Here is a 12,725-nt window from a genome sequence, read left to right on the forward strand (position 1 = left end):
ATTTAAAAAAATGACTGTAGTTTAAAAGATCAAATACGATATGAGGAATATGTTTAACAGATTTAAATCTGTTTCTGAACAAATTGCTTAATCTCTCCCTGCTGAACAAATTGCTTAATCTCAAGTTTTTGTATCCTCTTTTAAAAAAACTTATAGAATGTTATGAAAAATTAGACTCTAAGAATCACATTTAAAATAGCACTTAGCACTGACAGGCATTAAATAAATGTTGGCTACCTACCTAAATTAATATTATTAAATTAAGACTTGCTAATATTAACTTCTTGTTGAGCACTGTAGCAACATTACAGAATATGAAGATCCACCTATAGAAGTTGAACTCAAAATAGCAATCAGTTTTCCTTCAAATTCATTCCGTTCTTTAAGGGCAGATTGGAGAATCGTGACATAATAGTGAATTCCGTAATAGTGAATTCCCAACTACTATTTATCAACTAGTCTATCATCATGATGCTTAAGTATTGTAAATAAATTTTTTTCTCAAATCCATACATTCAAATACTACGCCATGCTTATGGATTTACTAACAAATGAGTAACACATTGATAAGCTGTGGGTCTATAAGTTTAACATGGTTAAATAAGGTTCATAAGAAACAATGAGCTCAAGTAAAACATAGGAGGGGAAAAAAGTTACCTCCATTTTGTCAGTCACTTAGCATCCCAGCATCATTAAAAATGTTATGAGATTACAGAAGGTTGGCTGAGCAAGAAATGAAAAGAAAATGTACAGAAAAAGACTATGAAGGAAACATGATTTCAAATATCATTACAACATTAAAAGAAAAACAAAAAATTAAGAGGAAGAATGCACAATCCCTTCCCAAATCAAATTTTCTTTGTTATGCTAAAAAAACCCCAGAAGATTTCAGAATTACAACTGAAGAGATAGTAACAAAGTTTTACAATTACTCATAGATGAACCCCAAGTGTAGTAAAACTTTAATTTTATGTCCTAAGAACACAGTTAAAACTGTGAAACACGAATACAAATAAAGTGTATTTCATGAACTCTACTGAACTTAAACACAATTTTAATCATAAATGAATTATTCTTACTTTTTTTCCTTAGTTACTAATGAAGTTGAAAGGCAAAAGTCCAACAGCTCATCAAAAGCTCACAATCTTCCCATTAATTTACAAAAGAAGTTCAATTAGAAAAAACAACATGAAATATTAACAACTGGACAACACTTCTTGAGGAAGTCTTTACTCACCTATTATACCTAAAGTAGCTATAATGCTTGTGTCTAGTTCTAAGATTAAGGGACAGGCTATGGCTGTGTCCATGCAAAATAAAATAATCTATTTTATTCATACTTAAATTTAAGCTATTGAAGTTACTGGATTCTATACTGAGAAGTATGTAATTACTTGCAATTATCAAACCTGGAATGTGACAAGGTTATCATTCAGAAAACAAAATCTGTAAGGAGGGAAGGAAAAAGGTAATTTCTAATTTAAATGTCTAAAACAGACTTAAATGTATTTAAAAGTCAAAACTTTCCAAGAGACACAGCCTTAGCTTTGAGAATAACTATTCACTCTTCAGGATCTCTTTCCAAAGAATTATTTCTGCTACTCTTTCCCCTTTTTTCTGTGCCTAATTTGACAGTGACAATACATTATGAATTTCCATAGGAGATATATTCAAAATTAACATGTGAATTCTATTACAAAAATTATACCATTCACTGTAGTCAAAAGATAATGAGTGTAAATTATAACCATTACATTACAAATTCTCTGAACTTAGCTGCAAAAATCACAATTATAAACTTTTCAAGGTTTGCACTTAAGTTTACAAACCCTGCAAAAGTGAAAATGTTTTAGACTTAAAACACTTGGCAATTTGAATCAACCAAATTGAATTCATTTAATTTGCTTTCCAAAGTAAAAAAACAAATAAAAAAAGACACACGACAATCACTAAATTACTCCTTTTTCAGAATCTATTTCAACAAATTTAATTCTGCTTCTTACCATCCTAAGGATATTTTTAAGGAGAAAATCTGGTATACATAGAGAGACCAATTGGTTTAATAGTACCATAATTTTAAAAATAAAAACTGTGATACTAATGTTATTTAACTGGTAAGGAGAAAGAAAACCATCACAAAATATATTGATTAAATTCCTTTATCTAATCACTCCTTTCCCTATAAATTCACAATTATGGCTAACAAATTTAATGGGGGAAAAATTTATAAATTGTAACCCATAAAACTTAATTCTAAAAACCACTAACTCAGTTTGCTCTTTCTGCTGCCTCCAAATGTTTTAAATGGCCACTGTAACAAAACTAAGTAAGATTTTATGATCCTAGACTAAAACGCTTTATTTATAAGGGTTTCAGATATTAAAACAAAATCAAACATTAAAAAACTTCATCCCTAATAACTGAGTTCTCAGTTACGGCATTCATGTTTGAATACTACATAAAACTGCAATAAACGCTAGCAAAAGGCACTAATACATAAACAACCACATTTCTTCAACATTTTTTAAAGGGAACACCACCAATTTTCTTCATAAATACTTACAAAACCAGGCTCAGAAAATAAGACATTTCTGCAATAACAAAAACTCAAATTTGGTCAAGATAAATATTTTATATCCTTTGAAATTATGAGCTCTTCAAAATTTATATATAAACTGGAAAATTCATCTAGATTAACTAGACAAGAGATAAGCAAACTTTAAATATTTAAATCCACCCTATCACTCCAATAATACAATACAACCCAGTATTTTGTAAGCAATCTTATTTTAAAAGACATAAAATATTAAAAAGCTAACATTTTCTTTTAGAAAGGTGAATACTGAAAATAAAGATTATCTATTTAAAAAGCAATACCAAAAAATCAACTTAATTACAACACAAGTATTTTTCCTACAGGATTATGACATACAGTAAATTATAAATTTGCTTACCAAAAAGTGATTTTTACATCAAGCCTACGAAAAGAACAACTTAAATCTTACTGAACCAAGCCAGAAGCTGTATTGTGTGTAACTAAAATGTATTTTATCTTAAACATGGTGACTAAAGTCTGGTTAATTCTTTGTGATGGAAATCAACTCAGAATGGGAGGTACAGCTGGGGGCTATGCCATTAAGAATATATCTTAATTAAATATATATGTATATACACACACATATATATAACATGAATTTTAAAAGTTATGATGAAAAATCTTTAACTGGTAAATTTCACCTTTTTATAGATTTTTAAACTCAAGCAATGACTTATAAGAGTGATTTGGGTATCTTTTATTGCATATTCATTCCTATTTCTGTTATTGCTCAAAAAATAAAAATAAAATTAGCCAGAATTCTTGGGGGAAGCATTAGTTTTTGTCTAAAAAAAAAAACAAAAAACCTTGGAAAGTCAGAATGCGAACTTCCTTGCCTCAAAAAGCATTTACAATTTTAAAAAAAAATCAGTAATTAGATAATAATCTCTGAATAATTATTATTTAGTACTCAGAAGTACTAGGAGATAAAAGTTGAATCTGTAATAAAATCTGGAAATTTAGACTAACACAAACATGTTTCCTCATAATTTGTATCTTCCAAATGCAATTCTCTACTTCTTTAAAATAAATGTTGCTAATTAAGAGTCTATGATTCAAAAACTATAAATATATAGTACTATTACTCCTAAACAAAGTTTTATAAAGACCGAGGTTAAAGCACACACAGTACATATCTAAGAACTGTTTCACCTGTCCCAAAATAAAATCCTTCTGTACTATTTTCAAAATGTGCTACTTTACATAATAAAATACCAGGAAACACAAGTCCAAATACCAAGAAGTATTATCTGAAACAGAATATATGAAAATAGTGGAGAAAGGAAATGTTATGTATAGATATATTTTACATTTACACACAAAACATGAGTTAGCACATTCCTAGTATATCATATTTAGTTAGGATGAACAAATCCACACAAACACACATATGTGTTAAACAAGAAAAAGCAAGGCAATACACATTCAAGCGTAAACAGCATTTGAACAGTACAAATAAATGGAAATCATATTCATATCTCACTAAAGGAAATATATGTAATAAAGAACTTGTTGAGAGCACTTTATTTAGTTTTGAGCCCTGCAACTTAATACTACTTAAAAGTAATATGAAGACATGGAAGAACATTTAAGTAAAGTTGAAAAGAATAGCAAAATATTTTAGAACAACATATAATGAAAGATTATAGATTCAGGATGGGCTGGTTTAGGACAAAATTAAGGCCATGAAATATAGGCATGTAAAACGTATGAAGGATCATGATTATTTTTTTAAAACAGCATGTGATTAGCTGGGGTTTTCTGCCCCCTCCCCCCCCAAAAAAAGAGTAAATAAAAGCAAAGATTAGGATGAATTACAAGATCTCTGTGAATAAATTTCATTTCAGTTTTTAAATTTTAAGTGAAGGAACACAATCTGAAACAGAAAACTATCCAGTGACACATATACAAAATATGGGTTGGCTCTACAAAAACAATAAAACCACCTGGCCAGTGTGGCTCAATAGCTGAGCACTGACCCATGAACCTGGAGGTCACAGTTCGATTCCCGGTCAGGGCACCTGCCTGGATGCAGGCTCGATCCCCAGTAGGGGTGTGCTGGAGACAGCCAATCAATGATTCTTTCTCATCACTGATGTTTATATCCCTCTCTCCCTTCCTCTCTCTGAAATCAATAAAAACATATTTAGAAAAAAATTAAAACCAGGAGAAATAAAATATCCTACAGAACTAATCTTATTAATAATGCTAGGTAACCGTCCAATATATTTTTTATATTAGAATTATACTGTGCTAAATAGAGAGAAATGATACATATCAGACTAGCCTGAGGAGCTTTTCCTAATTATATAGAGATTCCCTATTTGTCCATTCCAGAATCAAAGAGTGTGGGAGAGAAATGGATAGACTTGAGAAGTGTAATAAATCTGTATATATTATAAGTATGTGTATTATGGAGAAAATTCCCCAGGTGATTGATACACCTACTATATGGCATTTGATGAAGACTTCTGTTTTAACTGATATACTAATTATTAGCTTAGAAATATTTTCTTCACACAGATGAACTTGCAGAAACATAATTTTATCTAAATAATGAACAGGGGAATCAAGTATGGTGCCTGTAACTGATACTGTTGTAATAAACTCAGTTATTAATAACTGGAAAGGAGCAAAGGGAAGGCCAAATAGACACACGTCCAGTAAAGTCTGGGTGACATAAAGAAGGTACTTGCCTGTCAGTCACACCTGGGAACAGAGGAGGCGTGGCCACTGCAAGCATGGGAAGACGAGATATTTAATCTCCTATACAAAGGAGTTCTCTCTTCTCTTGCCTGATTTGTGGGGCTCTCATGCTCCTGTGCACCTGCATTCACCCACATGGTTCACAGCCATGTGAACCCCCACAATGGACTGATGGACTATAACTAGCCTAATGCTACACCAGACCCAGCTCCGCTGTGGAATGGAAACTCTGGACACTGGCTTTGCTTCTAGCTCTACTGAAGCCCCAGCTGTGCATCTTCCAGGACTGGATCAAGGGAAATGGGATCTTGGAAACACAAGGATATAATTCCACACAAATAAAAATCACTTATCCTCCCGTGAGAGTCTCAGAAAATTCTTTTTCTCAAGATATCGTAAGGACCCGACCTGGAACACCCAGTGGGGAAAGGGATCCCCAACTTCCACCGGCAGATATCTCACTTCCATGGATACACACAACAGGTTCGATCCCTAGCCCCAGTTGGGGTAGGTGAAGGAAGCAACCAATCAATGTCTCTTTCACGTCAATGTTTCCCACCCCACCCCACCCCTGCCTTTCCAAAAATCAATGTAAAAAATACCCTTGGGTGATGATTAAATAAATAAATAATAAGATTAAAAGAATATGCTATGAATAACTTTAAAAAAAAAAAATAGTATTTCTTATATATTTAATGTACTTAAGGAAAAAATACTAAAGTTTTATGGAAAGTTAGTTTGGGGTATGAATATAAAACTGTTCAACACTATCTACAAAATAGATAAAATTAGTTTAAAATTCAGTTGTAGAAAACATTCTAGTTCTTACCCACTCAAGTGTCTTCATAATAACCGAAGGTATTACAACAAAAGATTATAAAAACCTTTAAAATACCATTTTATGTAATTTTTATTTACACTTTAGAATTTAAACAACTGCTGAGAACATCCTCTGTAAGTCAATGTAGTCTTTTTAAAATTTAAAACTATTTAAACTTCAAGAAAGGCTTACTAATTTTTTGGAAGGGCAAGCAACAAATGTGTTAGCTGAATAGCCACCTTAATGATTGTATGTGACATAGACTTGATTGTGTAAGCCTAGAGAACCTCCCCACCTCTGTTTCTCCTCTGAGGGAGGAAATCTTTGTGTGTTTTTGTGCACCGGTTCCACTGAATTCATTACAATAGAGATGGACATTTGATATTCATAACGATCCAACATCTGAGCAATCTTCTTTCGAGACACACCGTGTTTATTCCTCCTAACAAAAAAGAAAAGGATTTTAATTCTTTTAAAAGAATTTATAGGCTTAGAGAGTAAGTTGTTTTAGAGTAAGAGTACAGACTCTAAATTATATTTTGCAAATAAATACTAGGAGATACATCTCATTTACCCACATTTTATACCAAAATATTTATTCTGGCTCTCTCAAAATTTTTAACTATTTTTAAAAGGTTTAAAAATACCATAACTCAGAGCAAAATGTTAACTGGTTATACCTTCATCACACAGACCTACCTACCAATTCACTGAACCACTGAGTTAATCTCTCCCCTTTTTAAATAACAAAATAAAAGATTGAGTCAGTTTTGAAAATTATAGAATTGAGTAGACTTGTAGGACTTACAAAAATCAATTATCAAATATTTATTGCTTTTTAAAACTTCTTTTTGGATATGTCCTACTGCATTTTTAAAATTTATTATCAATACAAATTATTAGAGATACAACAATTTGGACATATCTCACGAACATTATTTTAAATGAAAGAAATGAGACGTAAATAAGTACCACATAATTCTATTTATATAAAGTTTGAAAAAACAAAATTAAACTATGGTGTTATATAGCAAAAGATGTTTTAGGGGGGAAAAAGATGCTTTAAAGAAAAGCAAGAAAGTCATTACCAAGGAATTGTTACTGGGAAATGGAAAAACTTCTGAAGTGTTGATAAAGCTCTCATGACACAGGTAATGGTTAAATAAATATTTGCCTTATAAGCAAATATTTAAGACGTATATGTTTGTTTTTTATGTGCTTTTCTGTGTTTACTTATGAAAACAAAAAGTGGTTTAAAAATTATTTTTGACCCTCAAAGAACTTTTTACAATTTATTTTACCCTTGTAGTTTTCCCTAACTTGACTTGGACAAAGCAAAACACACAGGAATACATTATACATTTAATGTTATAGTTCTAGATTCACTAATTCATTTTTCCCAGAAAAAGGAGACAGAAGAAATGCTTACTTTTCAAAACTACTCATGCTTATGTTCAAGGTAAGAAGAGAGAGAAGATAGAAGACCAAAAAGGAGATCTCAAGTTGAAAATTGGCAAGATATGACTAACCAAGATGCCAAATTTGATATTCAATCAATTCTATACAAAAAAAAAGCACACTATACTAGGTATCAGTTAAACTGATTTTAGTTTGTAAAGTCAATTTATATTAAGAATTATAATAAACTTCAACAGTCCCTCAAATGTAAACAAAGTCTAACTGTATTTCATCAACTCATTTGTTCATCATAACCCTAATATCTTTAGTATTTAAACTTCTCTCTCTTCTACCTGAGGTGCAGTACACCTAGAGCAGGTACATAATACCAGATATTAGTAAATCTATCTGTTTATCTATTCATATATAAATACATGGCATACAAATCAGAAAAGGAAAGTAACCATACAATGAAAGACAAGGGGGAAAGAATGAAATTAGTTGGACACCACACAGAATAACACTTTAAGCTGGAAGAGGGCAAATTACAGTGTGAAAAACAAAAATGGTTAAAAAAAAAGGGGGAGGTCATGGTGCACAACTCTGTGAATATACTGAAAACCACTGAACTGTACACTTCTAATGGGTAAATTGTAAATTATGTGAATTATATCTCAACGTTGTTATCAAAAGAGGGGGAGGGGGTGTGAAAATGAAGGGAAAAAAGTCATAGTCAGGAAAACTAGTACTGTGAGTACTGAGAGTAGGGTTGAAAGTAATCAAGTCCACAATCTCTCACCACAAATTCTGAAACCTAAAATGCTCTGAAAACTCAGTTTTCTGTTGACTCATATGGCAGCAAAACCTAACCAGACCTGTACTCATTAAGCAGCATGGCCTACTTGAATGGACAAAGATTATGTAGAGTTTCTATCTACTTATACCACTTAGTTATGATTTGCCACAGAAATAGTAACATGTTAGATCATGATGAGCTGCCCAAACTCTGCTAGGGGATGTTTTGATTACGCACATGCACTGTATTACCTTTCTAACATCCAAAAAATAATCTGAATTCCAAAACACACTGATCCCAAGGATCTTGGTTATGGAGCTATAGTAGTAAAGATGGAAAAGAGGGAACAAGATGAAAGCACCAGGTAAAAAGGTGATGAGACCTAAGTGGGAAGGTGATGAAATTGGAAGGGATATGCAGAGAAGCGGCCTACCTAAAAACCAGAGGGAAAAGTCCTAATTTTCCCTTCGAACATACTTAACAAAAAAATATTAATAAAATTTAACAAGCAAGATGCCTCAAAAACAGTGAATTAAAGTCAATGTTCCTCTTAACAGAAAGTAAGTAGTAGTGGTCCCTAATCATAAGTAGCAAAGACATGGCAAGCAAAGCTAGTAAAGACATAGAAAAGAAAGAAAATATTCAAAATAAACTTGAGTGTCTTACTTTTCTAATTCTTCAGGATCAAATTTCCACCAAGTTTCAGGTTCATGAAACTCTACTCTGTATCCTTTTCCTATGGCCTACACAGAGGAAAGGAAGAAAACACAAAGCCAGAGAATACTTCTTAAAGTAAAAAGGTACATATAAATTTCATTTAGACAATACTTCTAAATTTGCTCCACCAAGAAAAATTTTACTTTTAAAATAATATGGTTTACAAAAATGTTAAGGCCACTTAACTGATTGAAAATTCCAATTACTATCCTCAAGTCAAAGCAAAAGTAACAAGATAAGCATATTCCTTAATAAGCACCATTCCCATATTTTTAAAATTAAGTAAACAAACATACCTCTTTAGAAAACAAGGACAATGTTTTAATAATAAAGATCAAAGTAACAAAATTTCCAGAATAAAATATAAAAACTCTTATATCTCATATTTACCATTTCCACATATGGTTTCATTTCCCAAGCTTGTGTATTAGTGTTGTCTATTATAACTGGAGACCTCCCCTGATTGATAGCTTGTTTAGCTGAAATAAAAAATAAATTTAAAAAACAAAAACAAAGAACTATTAGGTTAAAATACACAAATAAAATTTAAACTTCCATTACTAAGAAATTTTCTACATCTCTGTACTAAGCACCAAGCCTATGCAATCTCTAGTCACTGCCATGGAGAAACAGGACTCCGCTAGATTAAAAGGGAATTAGGAGACAAAACCACATGCCGTGTGTATTCTCCAGGTCAGATACTTGTTTTGACTAACTGTAAAGGACATTTTGGGGAAAACATTTTGTTGTACTTACAGCTAGTGAAGAGTTCAGTCTAGAGCTAACTTTCATTTATAGGAAATACAGGAATAAGCTATATTTGAATATAATCTGAGTATGAAATGTGAACATTTACTGACATGGAAAGATAGAGATTTGTTAACTGAAAATGGCAAGTTGCAAGACAATATGCAAGTATGATCTAACTTTGGTCAGATCTGAGAAGAGTTACTAAGATATCAAAAGTAGTCATCTGTAGGTGGTGAGAATATTTGCCACTATATGCTTATCTGTATTTTTCAATGCTTTAGGCACATTGGGATGATGCTCTAACCAACTGAGCTACCTGGCCAGGGCACAAATAATGCTTTTGAAATAACACTTATGTTTTAAAAAATGCTATATGGATTTATCCTTACTTATTGGCAAAACTTTATATACCAACTAGCAGTTGGTATATATACTAATAGTCCAACTGACTTTGTGGTTATTTCTTTTTTAAAAAGATCATTTTTAAATTTTTCAATTACAGTTGACATACAAATATTGTATTAGTTTTAGGTGTACAACCCAGTGATTAGACATTATATAACTTACTAAGTGATCATCTCAATAAATCTCGTATCCATCTGACACGACATAGTTTATTAGAATGTTACTGACTATATTTCCTATGCTGTACTTTACATTCCCATGACTATTCTATAACAACTAATTTGTACTTCTTAATCCCGTCATCTTTCTCACCCATCCCCCCAACCTCCCTCCTATCTGGCAACTGTTTAAAATGTTCTCTGTATCTATGAGTTTATTTCTGTTCTGCTCGTTCATTTATTATGTTTTTTAGATTCAAGTCCAGGAAGCACAGAGAATTCCAAACAAGATGAATTCAAAGAGGCACATACCAAGACACATCATAATTAAAATGTGAAAGGTTAAGGACAAAGAGAGAATCTTAAAAGCAGCAAGAGAAAAGCAGTTAGTTACATACAAGGGAGCTTCCATATGACTGCGAGCTGATTTCTCAACAGAAACTTTGCAGGCCAGAAGGGAGTGGCAAGAAATTTTCACAGTAATGAAAAGGACCTACAACCAAGATTATACTACCCAGCAAAACTGGTTAGTATTTCTTAAGACTATGATTCTCAAACTGGGAGCTGAAATAGAATTGAACTTTTAAAAACCATGTCTCCCTATCCCTACACCATCTCTTTCCCCATGCAGTGAGAATCACTGCCACAGTGAGCCACTGTTATGACAGGAGTGTGTATCCCTTAATTGTAAACAGACAAGAAATATAATTAAGAACCCATAATAAAATCTAAAAGGCTGAGGCAAAATGCAATGATACAGAAGTTTCCTTGGGATTTAGACTTCAAACCAGTAAATTCTACATAATGAAAACATTCATACAGAGGTCCAGGGCAGACAGAATTCTAAAGGTTAGTTAGTTAAGTAGGAATGACTATGGTTGAATACATATTTGGAAGAAGATGTCTCTAAATACCAATAGAAATTTAGAATTTGGGTCATATTAAATAGGATGCTATCCACCTCCCCACTGCTCTATCCCCAATCATAATGTGATCAAATCTTTCATTAAAAAAACAAAAACACATGGACTTCAACCCACAATCTATGAAATTAAATTTTTGAGCTAGATGGGCTGAGGTCCTCTGCAGGGAGAACTATCTGTGATTACAAGTCCAGGATGTGCTTCTAATTAGCTGTTGGTGCCCCAGGTGGTCACACCCCTCTCTAGGCCCTGTAAAGCAAGGGAGATGGATTAGATGAAAAAAAAACCAAACACCAAAAAACCCCCACCATATTAAAGTAACTCTCCTAATGTCTGATAGGCCTACACCTCCAAGTAGTTATGTTCCAGAAGAAGAGTTTATCAACCAAATAATGGGGAGATCATCCTCTTTCCTGAATCATCATCATCCAATACCACATTCTAGGGCACTCCAGGAGAATAGAGCTCCTAAGGAAACAATGTTTGAATACCCAAATAATAAGCATCATTTTCTTAAATTAACCACCATATTCTAAGAAAGAGAAAAGAGAATAATGATACCTGGGAGGTGTATTCAATTTATAAGTAGTCTAAGATGAATTTAGATTCTTTTTCTAATAAAATGAGGCAGACATTCCCAAAATAAGGCCTAGCATTTATTTATTTTTTTTATTTTTATTTTTTAAAAAAATATATCTTTATTGATTTCAGAGAGAGGAAAGGAGAGGGAGAGAGAGACAGAAACATCAATGATGAGAGAGTCATTGATCGAGCCCGCAACCCGGGCACGTGCCCTGACCGGAATCGAACCCCAATCCCCTGGATCCTAGGTCGATGCTCAACCACTGAGCCACGCCTGGCCGGGCAAGGCCTAGCATTTAAAGTATGCAATAAATATTTGTTGAAAAGAGAAATTCTGCCCTAATTAGAGTAAGTCATGCTTTAATTTCAAAATGGCTAATAACTGCTAGTTATCATTACCTTAAAAAGGTAGAAATTACTTAGAAAAAGTCCATATTATACTAATAAAACGAGTAGTTTATCTAGAAGCCATTGTTTTGTTCAGCATATAATTCACATGGCATGAAACTTTTAATGAAAATTCTAGATTAATTCTGCAGGAAAAATGAAAAATGTCCCACACAAACAAGCTTCCCAGTCCACCAACGGTATACTGGCTCTGACCACTGCCTTTATTCATTCCACTTACCATATATTCCTCTTCTCCTAACTTTAGGCCAATAATATCAAACATTTTGGAGAACTGCAATACCAGCATTATTTTATTTGGGCAATAATGTCCTATGGCATTTTTTAGAAATCAAAAACACATTTTGGGGGGATTTTTATCCACTCTCTAATATATTTGGAGAAATCCTACAATGTCATAGAACCAATACTAGGAAATAGTCTTAAAATCAAACTTATCTGACATTTAAACTTTCCTGTGAATCCA

General features: G+C 32.5%; 1 protein-coding gene across 8 annotated transcripts in view; it reads right to left on the reverse strand.

Annotated features, from left to right (window-relative positions):
* N4BP2L2 (NEDD4 binding protein 2 like 2) overlaps nucleotides 1–12,725 on the reverse strand; it is an 83,875-nt gene that overhangs the window by 58,456 nt on the left and 12,694 nt on the right. For 5 of the 8 annotated variants that reach the window (XM_081125288.1, XM_081125285.1, XM_081125287.1 and 2 more), the window contains exons 4-6: nucleotides 9,424–9,512; nucleotides 8,983–9,059; nucleotides 6,418–6,564 (exon numbers count right to left, since the gene is read on the reverse strand). In XM_081125288.1, the coding sequence (XP_080981414.1) occupies nucleotides 6,418–6,564; nucleotides 8,983–9,059; nucleotides 9,424–9,512 (313 nt within the window). Of the gene's footprint in view, nucleotides 1–5,960; nucleotides 6,565–8,982; nucleotides 9,060–9,423; nucleotides 9,513–12,725 lie in introns of those variants that run through there. The other 3 variants (XM_081125284.1, XM_081125283.1, XM_081125290.1) reach the window with 3 other exon arrangements.

Source organism: Miniopterus schreibersii (genome assembly GCF_964146895.1).
Source record: "Miniopterus schreibersii genome assembly, chromosome: 2".
Classification (NCBI taxonomy): domain Eukaryota; kingdom Metazoa; phylum Chordata; class Mammalia; order Chiroptera; family Miniopteridae; genus Miniopterus; species Miniopterus schreibersii.